Consider the following 19,613-nt stretch of genomic DNA (forward strand, 5'->3'; position numbering starts at 1 on the left):
ATGGGTGAACTTCATAAGCCGTAAACTTAGGGAAGGAAATTATCAACAGGACCAGAGCACGAGGGTTGTCAGAGTCACTTGAAATTCTTGAAAAACAAACCGATGACCATTCCTCCAACGTCAGGCAAGAGAATAGGACAGAGGGATAAAAATGACAGATCTTCGCAGAGACCTCTGTGCTGGGTATTCCTTTTCTCTAAGGTTAAAAACAGACGAACAAAAAAACCCCCCAGAATAAACAGTTGTGTGTCCGTGTTTGAGACGGACTTGAAAATCCCAACAGGAAAAAGAGAAAGTCCCCTGTGCATACAGGGCTGGGTCACCGCATGCTGTTCGTTATCCTTTAGATTGACATACACTTTCTTGATGAAGTCTATCAGCCGATAATGCAGAACGAGAAAGTTTCTTCAGAACAAACCTCAGAAAACCAGCTTGTATTGTATAGCCTTGGAGGAATGAAATTACTCATACATTGCTGTAGCGTGTTTTAAAAACCCCACAAGTTATTCAGTACGTATTATATTGCACCATGCACGTCAACTGTTTTTCTTAACTAACATATAATTTAATGTGTGTGCTTTTATATTTCTTTCTTTAGTTTAGATAATCAGAACACCTTTTACTTTCCTGGGAAAGAATTGCTTATTTATTTTTCAGCTTCTCTATACTGAGCACGGCTGGCTTATGACTTCACAGCCACATCACCCTATGAAATCTGTTTTGGTGCCGCTAAAACATAGGAGAGATGAAAGAAGATTAAAAAGAAACAGCAATTACCGATTACTCAGGAGCAATTACTTCTTCCAGTGGCTTTTCCAGGCCACAGGAGCTGCTGAGCTAGCTAATGACAGCAGTAAAACTTGTAATCTGTAACCGCCCCGTCAGCCTGTCTCAACAGGCCAAAGTTAGATAACGCAACAGAAAGCGTCAAAACCACTTGTGTCTGCTACAGCACCTCCAGGTGTACCAAATGTCACTCTTCTCCTTCCAAATACAGCTCATCGCGTCTGTGTGAGTGTCCTGAGAAGACACGGAAGGAATGACATCATCTTAAACGCGCAGTCTTGAGCGTGCTGCCAACTGATGCGGGTCAACGTCTGGCTTCAACCCACCGCCACCGCTGCTACCAGCATCATCCCAAGAGGAGCTGCTGCCAGATACACTCAACCATCTTCCTTCTGCCGCCATTAAGGGCCAAACAAGTTTTTTTCGAAAAAGCCCCAGCAACAGTAAAACTCTGTATCCTATCAGATAGATACAAAACAGCAGGTAAACACTTTTGCAGCCAGCCCTGACAAGCAAAAATAATAATAAAATAAAGCAGAGATGCAGCCTCAGTTGATTTCCTGACCTTTTACTTTTTTTTTTTTTCTTTTTTATCTTTTAAACGTCCTTTTAGTTTTGACAGGAGGCAGCCTCTGCCTGGCCAGAGGACACACAATCAAGCATTTCCCACATCCTTCCTCTTACCTTTACCAAATTCAGAACAGTTGCAATGGAAGTAAAGTTTCCTGTTCCCCTGACGTCTTGCAAGTCAGTTCTCTTGATAGGCAATAATACCTGACTTCCAAAACACACACTACAAAGACTAGATCTGCCTACAAACGTTCTCTACAACAAGATGGAGAAGAGCCACAGCAGTTTTTCTTTCTTCAGCCGCCAGAGAAAAGGGAGGAATTTCTACTCCATCTCTGCAGTATAAAACAGTAGATCACGTTCCCCCCCCATCCCCAACACCTTCAGGCTGCTGCAGCATTCTTCACAGCACAGAGTCTCCTTGGACTAACATCAACGTAAAACTTTTACCATGAGGCAGGCTAAAGCTAAGCGCGGCAGCAGGGACTGGGGAAAAGCACACTGCTCCATCTTGCTCCCGAGCTTACAAGGGACACAACACGTTCCTCTTGATTTCTCTCACACAATGCTTTCACGTTAAATTTTCTTAGATCTACAAATCATCACAGGAGGCTTGTGCGTATCCTCCTGTTTCCACTTACCCGGACAACGGTGACACAGGAACTACTTGAACTTCTGCCACTTTCTGATGCACCGACAAAAGAAAAGCCAAGTCCCTCAAGATGGTCGTGTTGACTTGGGCTTTTTCGTGGGCCAGGGGAAGGCCGGTATCTCTGTTCACACACCCCACCTCACTATTCCCTACCAGTAATTATCAGGCAATTCAAACCAAAACGCAAAACACACAGAGACATCTTCAGAGGAAAAGAATCCCAAGCCACAAATGGCCAAATGGTTCAGGTGTTTTCATTTTAACACTAAAGCTTTAATGCCATTTCTTTTTCTCCTCCTCACCTCTTCACCCCACCACAATTTGCCAGCAGCAGAAGGAACAGCTAGGCTAAAAAAAAGGCAAGGAAAGAAGCACACACACACACACTGAGAGGACACAGAGTGACAGGCAGAGAAACCCCTAACTCCAAGGTTCCAGTTATTTATCGCATTAGGTTTTGATTTTTATTTTTCTTTCACTGAGTTCAGTTTCCATTCAAAGTTTAAAAATCAGTCACATCCAGTGAATCATCATCAGCCTTTAGTCAACTAACTAAATGCATCTTCCCCTGTTCAGCGGAAGAGACCCCAAAATAAAATAAAAAAATCGTTGAAAAAATTAAAATCTTCCCAAGAAACACGACGTCACCCACTTCCCCCCTTCCTGCACTCTTCAGTTCTCACTGGAGCCCATTTCACACAAGTGCGTTTGTGCAAAAGGGAGCGTGGCCAAGGTGGAAGGACAAAGCACAAGGAAAAAAACACCCTAAAACCTTGCAAACCGACAGCTCAGCAGAGGGTTGTACAAAGCAAAATGCATCTCCCAGCAAAGGTGGCCGCAACATGGCATCATCTAGAAGGAAAAATCACCTTCAGCTGCAGCGGCGCAGGGAGCTGGATTGAAATCTGCCACTCAGCATGCTCTTGAGCGTTTGTAATCCGTTACGGACATGATGCTGCCTCTGGGGTGGGGAGCTTTTCTTTTAAGCTGGTCTTAAAGGTTAGGAAATGAAGGCAAGAGTTGTGTGTGTGTGCGCTTGCAGGGACCGGTTCCTTGCCCAAGCAGAGCACATGGACTGATTCCAGCCCTGGTATCCCACAGCCAGGACCCACGAAATTAAACGAGAGCTTGACTGGCCTGTTTGATCACCCGGGACAGTTTGCCCCACAAATCTCCTCTGTCATACCCCAAAGAGGGGTACTATTGAACCCCACTTCTCCACAGAAGTAACCAACCCACGTTTCCTCATGAATTTTACCACCAAATATTATCCACACATTTGTTACTACGTCCTAAAGAAATTAAATGGAACACTTGTGATTTTCAGCCGTGGTCATGTGGAGTATGCAGAGATTAAGACGTGGGATCTCAGCTGGCTCCTCTCCTGGCAGGGGAGGCCTGTCGATTATCTCCGGGCCACATAAGACGAGTACCCAATGCTTCACAGGAAGGTGCACGAAAGCTCATGAGTAATAATCGCTGATTGTTTACCATGTCCGACTGTGGTTTACAGTCTCTATCTTTTACCCAGTCTGAATATAAGCAAGAGTTTGAGCTCTCAAAACAGTCTTTTCTGCATCCGTGCCACAGAGACTCCTCCTGAGCTACAGATTTCTTAAGTAATTAAGCTTTTAAGGGCAATTTCTCAGCGATTATTTCCCTTCAGAAACAGGTAGTTTCAATACCAAAACAATAAAAAGTCAAAGGTACTTCAAGATAGTAAGTTAAGCAACCTACGAAAAAGTAAGAGCCATCGTTTCAATGAGAAAAAAACCTATAAACTTCACTATTACTCCTTCTGTGCAATTCAGTGTTTTGTTATGTTCACGCATCCTTAGAAGCGTAGGGTGGAAAAAGTAATAAAAGGGGAAATGATGTCCCAAATATTGTGCAACAAGAAAATCTGTATGGGGAGTGAGGCAGAAAAAGTACCTCCAAAGCATCTCTGTGCTTGGACTAAACACGTTCCTCTGCTTTTTAAGGCAGCAGTTCCCGGACTGGAAGTACTGATGCGCAGCACGCACAGCCCCAGCGTGGCCCGTGTCTGTCAAACGAGCTGGGGACACAATGCCGTGGTCACTGCAGAACTAGTAGGTATTTCAACAAGGCAGGGTGAATTCGCACTGGGTCAGAACTCTTGTGGCCACGACAGGCTGGGTTGAATGGATGGAACCAGAAAGCTGGATTTACCGTACTGCTGAATTACGGCTTCGGCTGGATGTAATGCCTTGCTGAAGTCTCCGAGAGGCGACCCAGCTTAGCAGCTGCCAGTATTAAGCAGGTTAACGATCAGCTCAAGAATCTTCCTTATTTTGGTTACGCAGCACAAGACAACATAACCACAATACACGCCGCGGCGCGCACTGAGCGCCTTCACTCACCTCTTTCAGTTCCTGTGCAACAGAATTAAGGCGTTCATTTTCAGACTGGGTGTTGGCAAGGACATTTCTGAGCTGCTTCAGTTCTGTCTGCAGCTCCATAACCTTCTTCATGTAGTACTCCTCCTTGGTAGCCGATTCCTGAATCAAGGTCTCCTCTCTGCTTTCTCCATCTGCTGCTACCTTCTTGTGGTTGGTATGGGCCTGCCCAAAAGCCTAGGAGAGTCAGGAAAAAAAGTCTTTTATTACTAAACTCAGAATTTTGCATAAGTAACTTTCATTTTAAGGAGTTGAAACTATCTACCCTCGTATTTCTTTGATGCAAACCAATGCAACCTTTTCCTACACCCCCCTCTTCTGGGATGAGACCTTTAAATACTATCAAGCGGCCACATGGGGCTTTTGAAAGTAACACGCAGCACCCAAACAGTGTTTTGCGACGGTGCACAGGATAGAACCTCATACAAACCCTTGTGGGAGGGAACAACAGTTTATTTATTTGAGTCTGCTCTTAAAGCAAGACTTTGGTTTTCAACAAGACACCCGGCAAGACGAGCAGACACTTTTGCGTGCACGCAGTCTCTATAGTCGGGTCAGACTTACTTCCACAAAAAATGAATCACTGAAAACAGATTTAGTATCAGCAGCTTGTTCCATTTCTTAAGCTGGGAGCGTGCTTACTCTTCGTGATCCAGCTACACCAAAGGAACACATCACCACCTGCTCATTGCAGGAGATTACTGCCCCCTCGAACCTGCTAACCCACCGCAGCCACAAGCACGCGAGGTTAGCAGGGCTACTCCCGAACCAGGTTAAGCCAACGTGGTCATTCCGGCTGAAGTAGGTCAGCGGACGCTCGCCCAACCAGCGCTGCCGCCTGGTCTAGGGACGTCACCTCTAGCAGCGCGCCAGCGAAAGGACTTAGAGGCAGGTCACAGGAATCTAACCTCTTCAGCATCGCGCGCCTCTGTTTAGACCCGACGTTCTCGTTTTTTACCTCCTCCCGTTTCTTTTTGGAGGTTTGCATTTTGCTTGAAACTCTACCAGGCAATGCTCCTCGCGGCACTGCTCTCCAGCACGCGCGCAAGCAGCCCTTCCCGACACCCCAGCTGCAGCATTTAAGAAAGCCGCCAGTGGCTTTCGCTAACAGACGTTATAAAGTACAGAGTTTAACATTTTAAGTAGGTATATATTTGTAACACAAGGCCTGGCAGATGGACCAAAGTCAATGAGATTAACGAATGATATCTTTTTAACTGCTGCGTGTGCGCGCACCACAACCCAATACATACATATTTGGAGCTTTCAGGTGCCACAGCATCTTTAGGGATGCCCATATCCATACGGCAGATTTTCATAGCCAACATTAATACCAGGCGTTAAGCCAGGTCAAGGACAGATCAGCATGTCATAAAACTCCTTGTCTAGTTGTGCATTACATTTTCAATTAATCATCTTTTGCTAGCTCCTCAGAAATATACTGTCGGCACAGAAAAAAAAAAATCTGCTTTGAAGAGAAGCAGATTTCAGTATTTTATTACTTCTGTATATTACAGCAGATGCATTAATAGTACAGTAATTATTGAATGCACCAGGCTGAAACAGATGATTGAAGGTGTTAGCTCTTCCTACAGTTGAAAGACACCCACATATCGCTCCTATCAGATCAAATCTTATTTCAGATAAGCAAGTACGTCAAAGATACAGGAGACAAATATCCATTGGAAAAAAAATTCTAGCCAGATTCACTGAGATGACCCAAGGGAAATGAAAAAGCGTCACATTTCAGACAGAAAGTAAAGCACCATCTGTGCAAGTCCTTGTCAAATGAGTTTCAACAAAGCAGCTTAAAAGCCTAATACCTAAGATGTCCATAAATGTTAAAGGGATAGCAAAAAACACGCAAGCCTCTCAAATATGCTATCTTTTTTCCATGAAGAATTAAGACCCACCTTTTCTAGACCTGCATTTTTTACAAATCTCTGACACAGAGAAAGGGACTGCGGGCATCCGTTTGCCCAGGGAAGTGGCACCCATTTCTCAGCAGCGGGATGCCAACGCAGAGCACACGCTGAAGCTCAGGATACTCAAAGCCACATCTCATCAGCCCGACAGCAGAGCCCAAGCATGATTCAATCGAGGCGCTCAGCAGTACCGCTAAGGGAGAAATTCTTGAGAATAACGACTAATTTGCTCTTAAAACTTTCGATGCAGGCGCTAGGCCTTGGTTTTCTTTAACAGCTGAGAAGAGAATGTCATCATTTCGCAGACACCACTGTTGACAGGGAGTATTTGAACACAAAAACTGGCAGAGTGGATGAGACTGGGCTTTTTTTTTAATCCAATATCCTGTCTTCTATAGAGGCTAATGCCAGATGCTTCAGAGAAAGGTGCAAGAAACCCCGTAATCTCCCAGAGTTGGGGATTGCCTTAAGCCTTGAAGCAGAATGCTTAATGTAAATTTAGAAGAGCTATTAACATTTAGTTACCCTTGTAAAATACCACCTTATTTTTCATGGTTTTATGCATTTTTGGCCTTGATAAAATTGTATAGCAATAAATTACGTGTTTTAAATCATACTCGCACATGACAGTTTTTGGTCAGTTTACAAGTTTCCCACATTTTCATAAAAGAGAACCTATTTTTGTTAGGAGACCTGAAGGTGTGTTGTTATTCCGTGAACCTCACTTTTATGTTTGAGAGTTTTTTTCCGTGCCCTAAGACAGTCGGGCTCCCTTTTTAGAAACTGCCTTTTATGATGGCTTGTCCCAAATTGCAAGACTAACTCAGCCAAACGAGACCTGCAGGTGCCAGCTCACCCAGACCAACCGCGGACGTGAGCTCATGGGTCACCCCCGAAGGATGCTGCTATTCTTTGCGGGCCCCAGTTATTTCTCCGTTTGCTCTCAACCAGCAAGCTTGTGAAGCGTCAGCAGAAACCCTGCCACTACCTCGACGGTATTACTGTCAAGGGTCAGGAAGATGGGTACAGAACTGTGAGTAAACCATCTCTGACACTACACAGAACACAAGAAACCACCTTAACAGGCACGGTCATCAGGACAGGCAGCCTGGAACAATTCCATCTGGGTCGATTTATAAGGGACCACTTAAAAAGCACCTCCATTCCAATCAAGCTTCGTTATTTCTTGTACGTACTTAGAAAGGACGTCATACATTCATGTTACAAGCCATTTTCATAACTGCAACAGCCTGTGTGGAACAGGACATTTAACAAAATTGTGCAAAATTACAGGGGCAATGCAATTACTTTCCACGGCTACAACCCAGGCCTGTTTTAAATCAAGGTATTAAAAAGGGAAACTGACTTCTTACTGATACGCATGAAACCCATAAACCTTCACGTACCCAGAAGTCCCACATCCACCTTTGCTTTAACAGTTATATAAAACACAGAAATAGAAGTCAAAGTTATTCTGTTCTTCCTCCTCTTCCTAAACCTCTATCTACTAAGGTACCAAAATAGGGAAGAAAAGCATTCACAGTTATAGCAGAATAACTGCCCATTGGAGTATAGTCTCTTCACAAAATAAATGAGTTTCTGACAACTCATTTGCACACACCTTGCTGGACACAAGGGCTGCAAAGCATCGTGTTCTGCTGAAAAGCTGCCTCAAGGAATTAAAACAAGTCATTAAGGGACTGTCAAAGTTCCCTTCTTCCAGATTTCCCAAGGTCAGGTCAAAAGCAAGATCAAAGAGTTCATGAACCAAAACGCAATCCTGCTATTTCCCCAGCTAGATGTGCTCATCGGTACATTGGAAAACGCTTTATACGCTGCTGGACAAAGGTTTGATCAGGTTTGATCCATCTCTTCAGAAAGCTGCACGAGAGACCGATCGAAAGCCCTCCTTTGGCTTTAGCACTATGTGAAACTAACCAAAACCAACCTCCACCTCCACGCGCAGCCTCCAATTCTGTATAGCTGTTTCTCCCCGGATCACGTGAACGTGGAACACTTCCCAGCCAGGGTTCTCGCCCTTACGAGGGCAGCGCACCCTGCAAGGAGCACGTGCTGAGCCCTGAGAAATGCACCAAATCATTCAGATGCTAATTATTGCTTATTGCTAATAACCTGCTGCCGCAGCTGCTGCGAAGCTGCAGATCAACTGAAACCCAGACAGTTTTTCGCTTGCCGAGCTGCCATCCCCTACCAGCCACGCCAGTACATGTAGTCCTTCAGCCTTCCTCCCACACATACGCTAGGGAATGCTGCCCAAAGGCTAATTATGGCACCCCTGAAGCCAGCGAGAAATTTACCAAAATGAGCTGATGAAGGTTTGCCAGAATAAATATCATCGACCAAAATGCTATTGAATCAACTTTCTTGCTTGTGGCATTACCTACATCAGCAGACTCAAAGCAATTAGAGAACGCGCGCATCATATTCTTAAATAGCCCAGAAAATCTAACTGCTAAAAATCAAGGAGATTTCTACAAACTTAGTCTTAAGCCAACGCTGCCTTAAATCTCAAGAATTCAAAACTCTCCACAGTAATTTTACAAATGGGAAAAGGAATTTGGACAGCAAAAGGATGAGGCACATCCAATAACTGAGGTGTTACACAAAATGGCCCAAACCAGCTCCGATGAAGCCCTGGATCAAACTGCATTTCAAACTGGGTTTAAAGTGCCAATTTTCAAAAGACAGACTCAGAAAAAGGTAAAGTTTCCTCTACATTTGATGATTACAGAGATTCATCTGTGTATTTTACAGGAGGAATCTGATCCCAGTCATCTTATAGATGAGCGAACAGTTTTTAGATGAAACCCATCACATCAAATACTTCTTAACAAGATTTTAAACCTGACCTTTTACCTAATCTTTTTCAAAAAGTTCCTTCATGTGCAGATGTTCACATGAAACGCGAAGAATCTCTGAAACACACTTCTTGGACTACCAAACACTACCCAAAAAAAAATAAATTATGCTGGGGAGAGGTCTTTGAGCTAGAGCAAATCCTCTACGACTTCTGCAAAGAGCTGGTGTCCCTAAAGGTCTGCAGAGATCTGACGCTAGTCCACGTGCTGCACAGGGACCATTCCAGACCTTCACGCCTCCCTAGGCACTACACTTCCATCTCTACCCGTCTTCTTACCCGGTGTGTGAGCTGAGGCACACGCTGAACCACGGCAAGAATGGAAAAGCAAAGAAAAAGCCCCAGAGCTCCTTAAAGCAGATGCACCGACAAGGATGGAGTCCCCCCCCCCGCCCCCTGAGACGTTACAGAGCAAACAGTAAAATAAGATCTCCCTTTTGCTCCGTCAAAATGATGGGGAGGTTCCTGCACCATGAAAGAACACATCCGAGAAAACAGAGACCAACAAAAATATTTCAGTGAAGGGGTTTCATAAGATAAATGGCTTACAAATCCATTTGTCATCTACAACTGAAATAAAGTGGTTTCCATTTAAAGAACCAGGGGAGCAGGGAAAGACAATGATTTTGAGGATTAAGAAAGAGGAAGGAAAATCTTGAAGGAGCTCAGGACTCCACAATACAAATCAGCTTTTGGACAGTATGTGTCATCCTAGTAACATGCAAAATTTGACTCCTTCAGATTAAAAAAAACCAAACAAACGAACAACACAAAATAAAAAGGACTTTGGCTTGCAACAAGCATGAAAAACTTATCCCCCCACCAATAAATGTTTTGCTGATGTAATTCTTTAGCCTGAACACAAGCCTAAATGATCTTTTTAAAGAAAAAAAATCTGCTATTTTTCCTTTTTTTTTTTTTTTTTTTTTTTTTCCTCCTTTGGTCAGCTTATCTCACATTCTTTGGTTGCTATGGTAGAAACAGTTGAGAACTAACAAAAGAAAAACCTCACATATTCTAAAACACACATCAGAAACCAAGGTCAGATTTTCAAAGAGGTGCAGGTACTTGGTTAACCTGTTTGCACACAGCCTAGGGCCAACACCGGGCATTAGTTATCATTCGGAGACAACCCCACTGAGCTTGCTAATGCCTCTTCATCCACAGGACCATAAAGGATCATTTCGTCCTTTCTGAGACAAGCTGTCTGCTCTTTCGTCAAAACGCTGACGTACATAGATTATTCTTTGAAAAAACCCCAAACTTTCACGTACTAATTGCTCACCCCAATCGGTCCTGAGTTACTAAATAATAATAGCATAGAGTTACTAAATAAATGATAGCATTAAAACTATTAGTGATTTTAACATCTACTCTGTAACTGCTTAAAATTTGCATTTACATGCCCTCATGAAGTGAAAGCACTTGCAAATTTAAATCCATCCTTCTTAGTCTACAAAAGTCCTAACGAGGGCGCACATGAAACCCCACATACAACAGCCCACTGCTTTTAGCACTTCTACATGAATGCCAGCCAAGGATATTTTCAGCTCCAAGTGGCTCTAACACTGTGCTCAAGTTGCATCCCCTGACTGAAAACCAGCTCCTCGTAGGGAGCCCGAGACAACCCGCGCATCACCCCCACCATCTCCTGGGCAGGTTAAGGCTGGGGGGGGCTTGAGAGATGAAGCTCCCAATTTTAATAAATCCTCCTGCTGTGCAACGTTCAGGGAGGTTACCACACCTCTTCTTCAGCATGTCAAGAACGTCAAACCTTTCTTCGATAAACACAAGTTTTGAGTGTTTCTAAAATTTTCCTCTCCATCTGCAGATAGAGGGAAGGACAGATGCCTCGGTGAACAGAGACAGTAGCACATCTTCCAGTGAATTACACGTATGCTGCCAAATTTTCATACTACACACCAGTTCCTTCCTTAAGTGAAAGCAGTTCAAGGTCAAAGAAAACGGGGAATAAGGTAAAATTCAAGTAAATCGCCCATTTTTTCCCCTGAGCACAGCTCCTGCTTGCATGCAGTCCTTGGAGCACATCGATTTCTGAGTTGGTGGAAACAGACACGGAGCAGAGCCTGAATGACGGGGTTGGGTTTTTTGGTCTTGGGCGGGGGGAGGGCATGGGGGGTGGTGGGTTGGGGGGTGTTGCATTACAGTATTTACAAAATCCTTAGGTACTCCACAGTCACATACGTGTAGTACATGCCCAGTGTTGAGAAGCAGGACGCTCCTGCCAACCAAGCTGTACACATCCACCAAGGGACAGGAAGGGGAAAAAAAAAACCAAAAAACACCACCTAAAATACAATGTATTTTTGCTCCTGATGCTTCACGGATCTAAAAATTAAGCTGCTGTTTCTAATCAAGGATAAAGAAAGCTTGAAAAATACCAACACAGAAAATATCAATTAACTTTTGAATCAAGAACATCAGAAAGAGCAAAGTGGCAATATTCAAGCACAATGGCATTAGCAGGTGGGCAGAGGCATAATTCAGCTCAGCTGAAAGGTCTGAGTCCCGGGCTCCGGAGGCAGAGACCTACAGGCTCCAAACATAAATTCACGAGACAGAGGGCTATGGGCAAGCAAGTGACCCTGCATCGCAGCGACAGAGGTGGATCATATGGTGATGTCACTAAAAATCAAACGCACGTGCAAAACCTTGCACTTCAAAAAACCTTCATTGGTTTACAAACACATGTTTCAGTGGGATTTGGCTACCAAAAGCCTCAAAAGGAGAGGTGATTTTGCATGCGACAGCATCACAATGGAGAGAGCAAGTAGGAAGCAGTACCAGAAGGTAGACGATGGCCATCCGGCTAGTCTTTGACCTGTGCATTGATCAGTCACAAACCTGGTTAGAACTGAGGGTGCACAGCCCACCCTCCATATGGGATAAAAGAAAGAGGCACTTTTGTGCCACTTTGTGTCCCCTTAACAATTTCCTGCCCAAAGCAATAAGCCTGTGGCATTGCCAGTCCAGAACTAGAGTTGCCTGGGCCAAGGGGTTCACTAATACTGACTACAAATACGGGATGTAAAAGGAGTCACCGGTTGCAGCTGCTTATGTATCTGTAGACATATGGAAGAAATGGGAAAATAAAACTCTGAGCATAATGCTAGGAGCAGCGGACAGACGCCGGCTTTACAGCTGCAACGCTCCGAGCTGGGCAGAGACAACAGAGAAGCAGTCAATAGGAAAACAAGACTGTGCCAAAGACCACTAGCGTTGTCCCCAAGTCATCTCAGATAGGGGGGGGAAAAAAAAAAAAAAAAAAAAAAAAAAATCTAACCCAAAGCCTTCACGCTAGGATCAGGGACACAGAAGGAGCCATGCAAATGAAGTCACCTGAAACTGCTCGGGACATGACAAAACACCACTGTCCTTTTAGGATTCATACCATTTTTCAAAATGTTGAGTAACCGGATGCCTTTGGTAGTAATAAAAGTTTTTATTTCCCTTTTTTTATAATGCATAATAGTAACGATGCCTTGCCCTGGCATCCCCTGCTGACAGGCAGGGCGCTACCTCCAGCAGTCCTGGTTTTTCAGAAAACCTTCACGGACACGCATTACAAACAGCATCCAGATTACAAACCACGCAGCAACTTCAAGGTCCAGCTTGCTTTAGACATGACAAAACTCTAGTACTGCAGTTTTCAAGAGTATCTATTTTAGAGGCCAAGACTTAATTTTCCCCGCTATAGAGAGCCTAAACCTAGAGGTGGCGAACCTTCCTTTGTTCTCCAGACTGCTCTGTTTGAGCCTTCTTCGTTGTACTGTAGGGTATTTTGCTACCAGATTGCTTTATTCACAGAAAGAGAGAGCTAGGAAGACAGACGGAGTTAATATGCTCTCTGCTTATCACAGATTCCCAGCCAGCATTAATGTTCGATATACAAGCTCTGGATAAGATCAACAGCATATAAAAATCGTAAGTCTCTTGTAGACATTTCTTGCTATTGATACTGAATTTTGAGGATGTTTCGCTGCTTATTCCACAAACCTGGTATGATAACAAAAAAGCAAGAAGAGACTTAAAAAAAGAAGTCAAAGATCAAATCTTCAATCCTGCCAGTTATCTGTAACTGAAAACGAATCCGGGAAAACAGACCTATCACTGCAATGGAAAAGACAAAGAAATGCTAGCTTCAAGTCAACGTTTAACCACAAAACCTTCAACTGAAGGATAGTCAAGATGTTAGTAAGGTATTTGTAGTAAAGCAATTAACTTTTTATATCCAGCTTGGAATGAAAGTTATGTGCCTTTCTGGGGTGACTAGGGATTTGTTTTTACCAAATGCCTAACTGATTAAAAAAAGGAAGAGAGAAGTGTTTCAATAAAAATACAAAGAATAAACCATAGTGCAATGCTACAGGACAGAGAATCAGACCACTGGCATGAAAATACCAGCAAGACATTGGCCATTTTTGCACATAAACATTTTGCATGACACAGAAGTAAAGGTCAAAACATTTTGGAAAAGTTGTTAACGTTCAGGCGTCGGGGCTTAAGATGGTCTCTAGTCGTTAGGGATTGCTACCTCGTGCTGGTAGGATAATTCTGCATCTTCCTAATGCCTCTTTTCAGCTGCTGGCCATCAGCGGAAACACGCTGGACTGAAGAGATGGCAGATCTGATTCAATACGGCAACTTATTCATACTCCCTTACCCCCTCCCACCCTCAACAGCAACCGTGGCTTTTTTTCGGTCAGTGACCAGCTGCTCTTAAAGTCTCATACCCCAAATCCCGCAAAACAGGCACAAGAAAGCATGAGAGGAGAAACGCTTGAATCAAGCCACCCATCCTGCAAACAGGCCCATGGTGACATCAGCCGCCCAAGGGCACCATCTGCACGAGAAGCCTCCCACCTCTCCCCAGCCTCTAGCCCTCCTGCCCCTCCCCCCCCCCCCATTTTGTGATTTTGGGGAGAATTTAATCTGTATTGGGCAGTTTCACCTTCAGAAGCGCAGACTGCGGCTTTTCTGAAACCAGCTTGCAATCTGAATTTAAATGCGCCTCTCACTCTTATTCTGAAGCGCGTTCCTCCTCCAGTGACAGGCAAGCTGCCGGCACCTTTGCAAGCAGGCTTCAAATGGCACCAGGTAATACTAGTATTCTAGTCCTCCCTCATGAAAATCCCACGTTTTCGTATTTTGCTCCTAGAAACTTCATTTTAATCATCAATATGTCTCATCAACATTAAACTAATCAGGATATGTTAATATGCATGAGAAGATTAATGAGCACTTAAAGCCATTTAAATTTTTGTTCATTTTTCTGCATGGTCTGTCTGAATTAGAGAATTTTACCACCAGTTCAGCTCCTAATTCTTTCTGCTTATTATTCATTATTATTCAAAATCAAAGATGTTTTCCATGGCTTCACCAAGCATTGCATGTTTTTCATAATAGCAAATTCCTTATGACCATAATGATGTAAAATAGCAATAACGAAGTGCAAAAACACTGTCTGAAGAGACTGATGCCTCTTTACAGGGAGGAAGAGATTTAATAAAAGGTGGTATTACATTCCTCTTGTGCATTGCATTCACATATTTTCATTTTAAATTTTCTTGTAAAGTGGCCATTTATGCACTGTTCAGTTAATAGACCCGCGCTCTAACAGCTTCTCAGCCAAGTCCTTAAACAAACACACCAGACTTGTATCAGAAGCCAAAAGCTGCAGCGACACAAGCGTTTTCACGCGCTCCCATAAACATCGTAATCCTTTGAGCGTGACCTGATCCTGCGCTCCCACAGACTCGGTCCCTCTCTGCTCCCAGCGCCTTCAGCTGGGTGACCAGGGCCGACGGCAGCACTGGCATGGCGGAGGGCATGGATGGATGGATGGATGGATGGATGGAGGGGCACGAACCAGGGCCAGAAGATGCTCATCGCTCCTTCCAGCAACAGCCAGCTCCGCTGCCCCACTGTCCTTAACACCAGCAAGGCTACCGAGCTCCTTCACATTTCTTCTAACCCGCTCCAGTACCTTTACCTGGAGCCTTGCTTCATTTCGCAGACCTCGCTGCTGTTAAACCCTCGGCAGCACCGGGGAAGCTCCAGCCCAAACAGGAGAGGCGTTTTGTGCCATCACATCCCCAGAAAAAAGCGCTGTACAGGAGTTGATGCTTTCAAGAAACTGAACAAGACTGAACTTTTTAAGAGAACAAAAAAAACCAACCAACCAAACAAAAATAAACCCTCCCAAAACCAAACGTGAGGTTTGGATACCGCACTACAAGGTTCAGAGGACATCTGGGTCTTGTGTTGCGTGAGTTATTTCGTGCAGGCTCCTATTTGTTCTCCTCAGAGATACAAAGCCAGCCGTCCAGTTTCCCTACCCCAGACTGGCGCAGCAGACCAGAAGGGATGCTCTGGCAGCGCCAGAAGAGGACAAGCCAGGAGGGACAGGCCAGCAGCGGCGTGGTCAGGTTCCGGGGCTCCTTTGCTTCCCTCAGATTTACGCAAGATTTAACAAAATTTCAAGTTCAGCAGGAAGACATGCAAATGCCTTAAAAGATCGCAGTGTTCTCCCTCACAGACTAGACAGACATTCATTCCACAGATGATTTAGAGGTTTGGTTTGGGGTTTTTGTTTTTTTTTTAGAATGGCAAAAATATACTGGAGCCTATATTTAGAATATATTGCTTCAGTGCACTGCCCCTAGGAGGAAAGGATTTGATGACAAAAGTCTAATTTAGCCTGTCAGCTTAGTTAGCTAGACGCTTAAACTGTATTAACTTGCACAGTCCAGAGGGATAAATGCAATTGTGCCTAAATCAATAACTGAGCAGGAACTCTACATACTGTTACAGGAGATAGTGGCCAGATGTTGGCCGGACACAGCTGGGAAGAGGCTGTAGCCTCCTCTCCTCCCTCAATAAATACTCCTTTGACACGATACACCAAAAAAAAAAAACAACAAAAAAAAAATATGTGAGGGATAAAACACAGGCTGAATGAAGGCAGTGGAAATGGCTCAGAGCAAGGCAGGAGACACTCCACTTAAAATCACCAGCACTTGACTGCTTTTGTTCACAGGCAGGAGTGCTCCATTTCCATTGCTTTTACGATTCGGTAGGTAGGATCCTCCTACGGGCATGAACCAAGAGGCTCCAAAGGGATTACTGAAGCTGAGAGTTTGGCTTCAAGGGTGGAAACTGCTGAAGCAGCAAAGAGTCAGTTTGCTTCCAAAGTGAATTCATGTGAAAAGGCGTTAACATGACAGCTCTTGAATCAGGAGATTTAGAAACGCACACAAGATCCAGCATGAGGAGCGTCGGCAGCATTATCTCCTCGCCTACCCTCCCCTGCGGACCACAGCTCAGGTGTGATGGAGCTGCTCTTCTGCCCACTCTCTCCTCAGCAAGGCTAGCAGCCCCACCGGGAAGTCAAGCTGGAAATTTTTCTCAGCCATTCCAGTTCTCGCCCTTCTGCTCCCTCATTCAGCAATAAACCTTGGACACCATGAGCAGGCCAAGCGTTCGAACCGGGACCACCTTAATAAGCACGGGCAGAGTCAGACAGCATGAGCTAAGCAAGGGCGGGCAGCAGCAGTGAACGCAAAGTCTGTTCATAAAACATTCATCCCCAGGTATAGAAGTTCAGGCTGACAGCTGTTTGAGAGGAAGAAAAAAAAAAAAGACCCAAACAAAGCAGCGAACAACACAACCAAACCCGCAATGCAAAAAATATAGCAAAAAAGTCTGAAGATCGCACTGCAAAATGACCCAGTCGTACTCTTTCACTGTTTTTTATGCAGAAAGGATAACAGCTAGATACTTCAGGACTGGAAAAGTACAATTTTGAGATGTTTTGTTTTTTTTTTTTTTCTCCAAGGAAAGAAACTAGAAATTTCTTTGGACACTTGTACCTGTGCTCCTTTGGCGCTGATTCCCTGCTGGTCTCAGACATTCAGATTGCTTTCTTAATTTCAAAGTTTTCCTGATACGGACACCTGCCCATGCCAAAACCATCCCTTTCTTTCATAAAGGCCACACATCAGATATGAAGCAGCAATTATTTATTTATTTCTGGACACTCTTGACCCAACTGACCCAAGGTGAAATCGCTTGGGCTGTCCCATCCCGTTAACCCATTGTCAAGTTAAAATTTGAGGCAGCTCCTATCCCCTTTACGGTACGCTGATAAAACATACTAAGGAGGGGGAAAGGTTGCTCCCTGTCTTTTAAAACATCTGCTTAACATGTTGTCCCACAAAACAGCCCCGTTAGAATCACAGGGATAGAGCAACACTTGCTCAAGCACAGAGAAAAACACGCATCGGCTATTTTAAACTACCCCTGATCCACCAAGCTGAACTGCCCCTTCAGGTCGTTAGCGAGCAGGCAATCCAAACACGCCTGGAGCCCTTTCCCCACCATTCCCTGGTGGGGGGACACAAAAGGCAGGCTGGTAAGGCAAACCATGCAGGACCGGCACCTGGAGCAGCCATCATCCTTGACGGCAAAGGCAATCCCACAGCCAGCAACTCGCCTGCCCGGAATGGCCAACAGACTGCCCCGCAAACGGGTCAGGCTATCCCGCATAATTCATGGGAGCTTCCCCATGATCTGTCAGGATAAGGCAGGCGCTGCTAGCTGGCAGCTCTGTGCTATTGCAAAGAATAAGATCAGAAACCAGTCGCTGACTCGTCACACGGTACCGTTCCGCCTGCAACGTGTACAGCCGTGCAGAGACGGTAAGGGATTGCGTGAGGTATAACGCTACGCTGAACAGAGCGGTAAGTGATGAAACACATTTTAAGAAATGATTATGGGACTGGAGCACCTCCCTTATGAGGAAAGGCTGAAAGAGCTGTGACTCTTTAGCCTGGAGAAGAGAAGGTTGAGGGGGGACCTGATTAATGTTTACAAGTACCTAAAGGGTGGGTTTAAGGAGGACGGAGCCAGGCTCTTTTCAATGGTTCCCAGTGACAGGACAAGGGGCAATGGGCACAAGCTAGAACATAGGAAGTTCCGTTCAAATACACGGAAAAACTTCTTTACAGTGAGGGTGACAGAGCACTAGAACAGGCTGCCCAGGGAGGGTGTGGAGTCCCCTTCTCTGGAGATTTTCAAGACCCGCCTGGATGCAGCCCTGAGGGATGTGCTTTAGGCAATCCTGCTCTAGCAGGGGAGTTGGACTAGATGATCTCTAGAGGTCCCTTCCAACTCTGAAGATTCCGTGATTCCGTGAAAAGGCTTTTGGATTTCATGCAAGGTAAGAGACCAGGAGCATTAAGCATCTCTGAGATGGCACAGGGAAGAAAAAAAAAAAAATGAGCTCAAGCTAACAAATTAATGCTGCAGAGTTTAGTACCGCAGGTCTGGTTTCTGAGAGAAAACCTGCACGATCAATGCTTGCATTAAACTACAGAAGGGTCTCCATCTACTGTAATATACACGCATAACGCTAGGTGAGGATTTACACATACATCTTGCTTTCTGCCGCTCTTAGAAGATGCTGGAAGAAGTGTAGTGACAAGCAACGAGGCTTTGTACGTTACCTGTAACATTTTTACACTCTTCCTCATGCTGGAAATTCAACTCTCACAGGAAGGACGAAGTGTTACAGCCCATTTTTGAGATACAAGGAGGTTAAATGCCTCACCCAAGGTTAAATATCAATCAATGAGAGAAGGAATAAACCCAAAGCTTGCCAAGTCTCCTGACCAGACAACCTTCAGCTTCATTACTCTGCCTCCCTACAGGCAAATACCCACATTGAGAATTTATTCCTACTGGCACGCTTTATCGCACAGTAGTATCTAGTGATCCTGCTCATGCCTGGTCACCACATCATTGAACAGTGCGTAACATGCAGAAAAGGTGATATATCAAGGTGTCTGTGAGACAGTATCAAAAAGGTTTCTTCATAATTAAATCAATACGCTTCAAAAAAAAAGACATCTCAGAAGAAGAAAAAGACATCTCAGAAGAAGAAAAAGACATCTCAGAAGAAGAAAAAGACATCTCAGAAGAAGAAAAAGACATCTCAGAAGAAGAAAAAGACATCTCAGAAGAAGAAAAAGACATCTCAGAAGAAGAAAAAGACATCTCAGAAGAAGAAAAAGACATCTCAGAAGAAGAAAAAGACATCTCAGAAGAAGAAAAAGACATCTCAGAAGAAGAAAAAGACATCTCAGAAGAAGAAAAAGACATCTCAGAAGAAGAAAAAGACATCTCAGAAGAAGAAAAAGACATCTCAGAAGAAGAAAAAGACATCTCAGAAGAAGAAAAAGACATCTCAGAAGAAGAAAAAGACATCTCAGAAGAAGAAAAAGACATCTCAGAAGAAGAAAAAGACATCTCAGAAGAAGAAAAAGACATCTCAGAAGAAGAAAAAGACATCTCAGAAGAAGAAA

At 44.3% G+C, this 19,613-nt stretch overlaps 1 protein-coding gene across 4 annotated transcripts in view; it reads right to left on the reverse strand.

The window, feature by feature from the left end:
* The window catches only part of BICD2 (BICD cargo adaptor 2), a 97,506-nt gene that overhangs the window by 40,341 nt on the left and 37,552 nt on the right, over positions 1-19,613 (reverse strand). For all 4 annotated transcript variants that reach the window (XM_074602990.1, XM_074602987.1, XM_074602989.1 and 1 more), the window contains exon 2: positions 4,390-4,602. In XM_074602990.1, the coding sequence (XP_074459091.1) occupies positions 4,390-4,602 (213 nt within the window). The remainder of the gene's footprint in view (positions 1-4,389; positions 4,603-19,613) is intronic.

Source organism: Larus michahellis, chromosome 10, assembly GCF_964199755.1.
Source record: "Larus michahellis chromosome 10, bLarMic1.1, whole genome shotgun sequence".
Taxonomy (NCBI): domain Eukaryota; kingdom Metazoa; phylum Chordata; class Aves; order Charadriiformes; family Laridae; genus Larus; species Larus michahellis.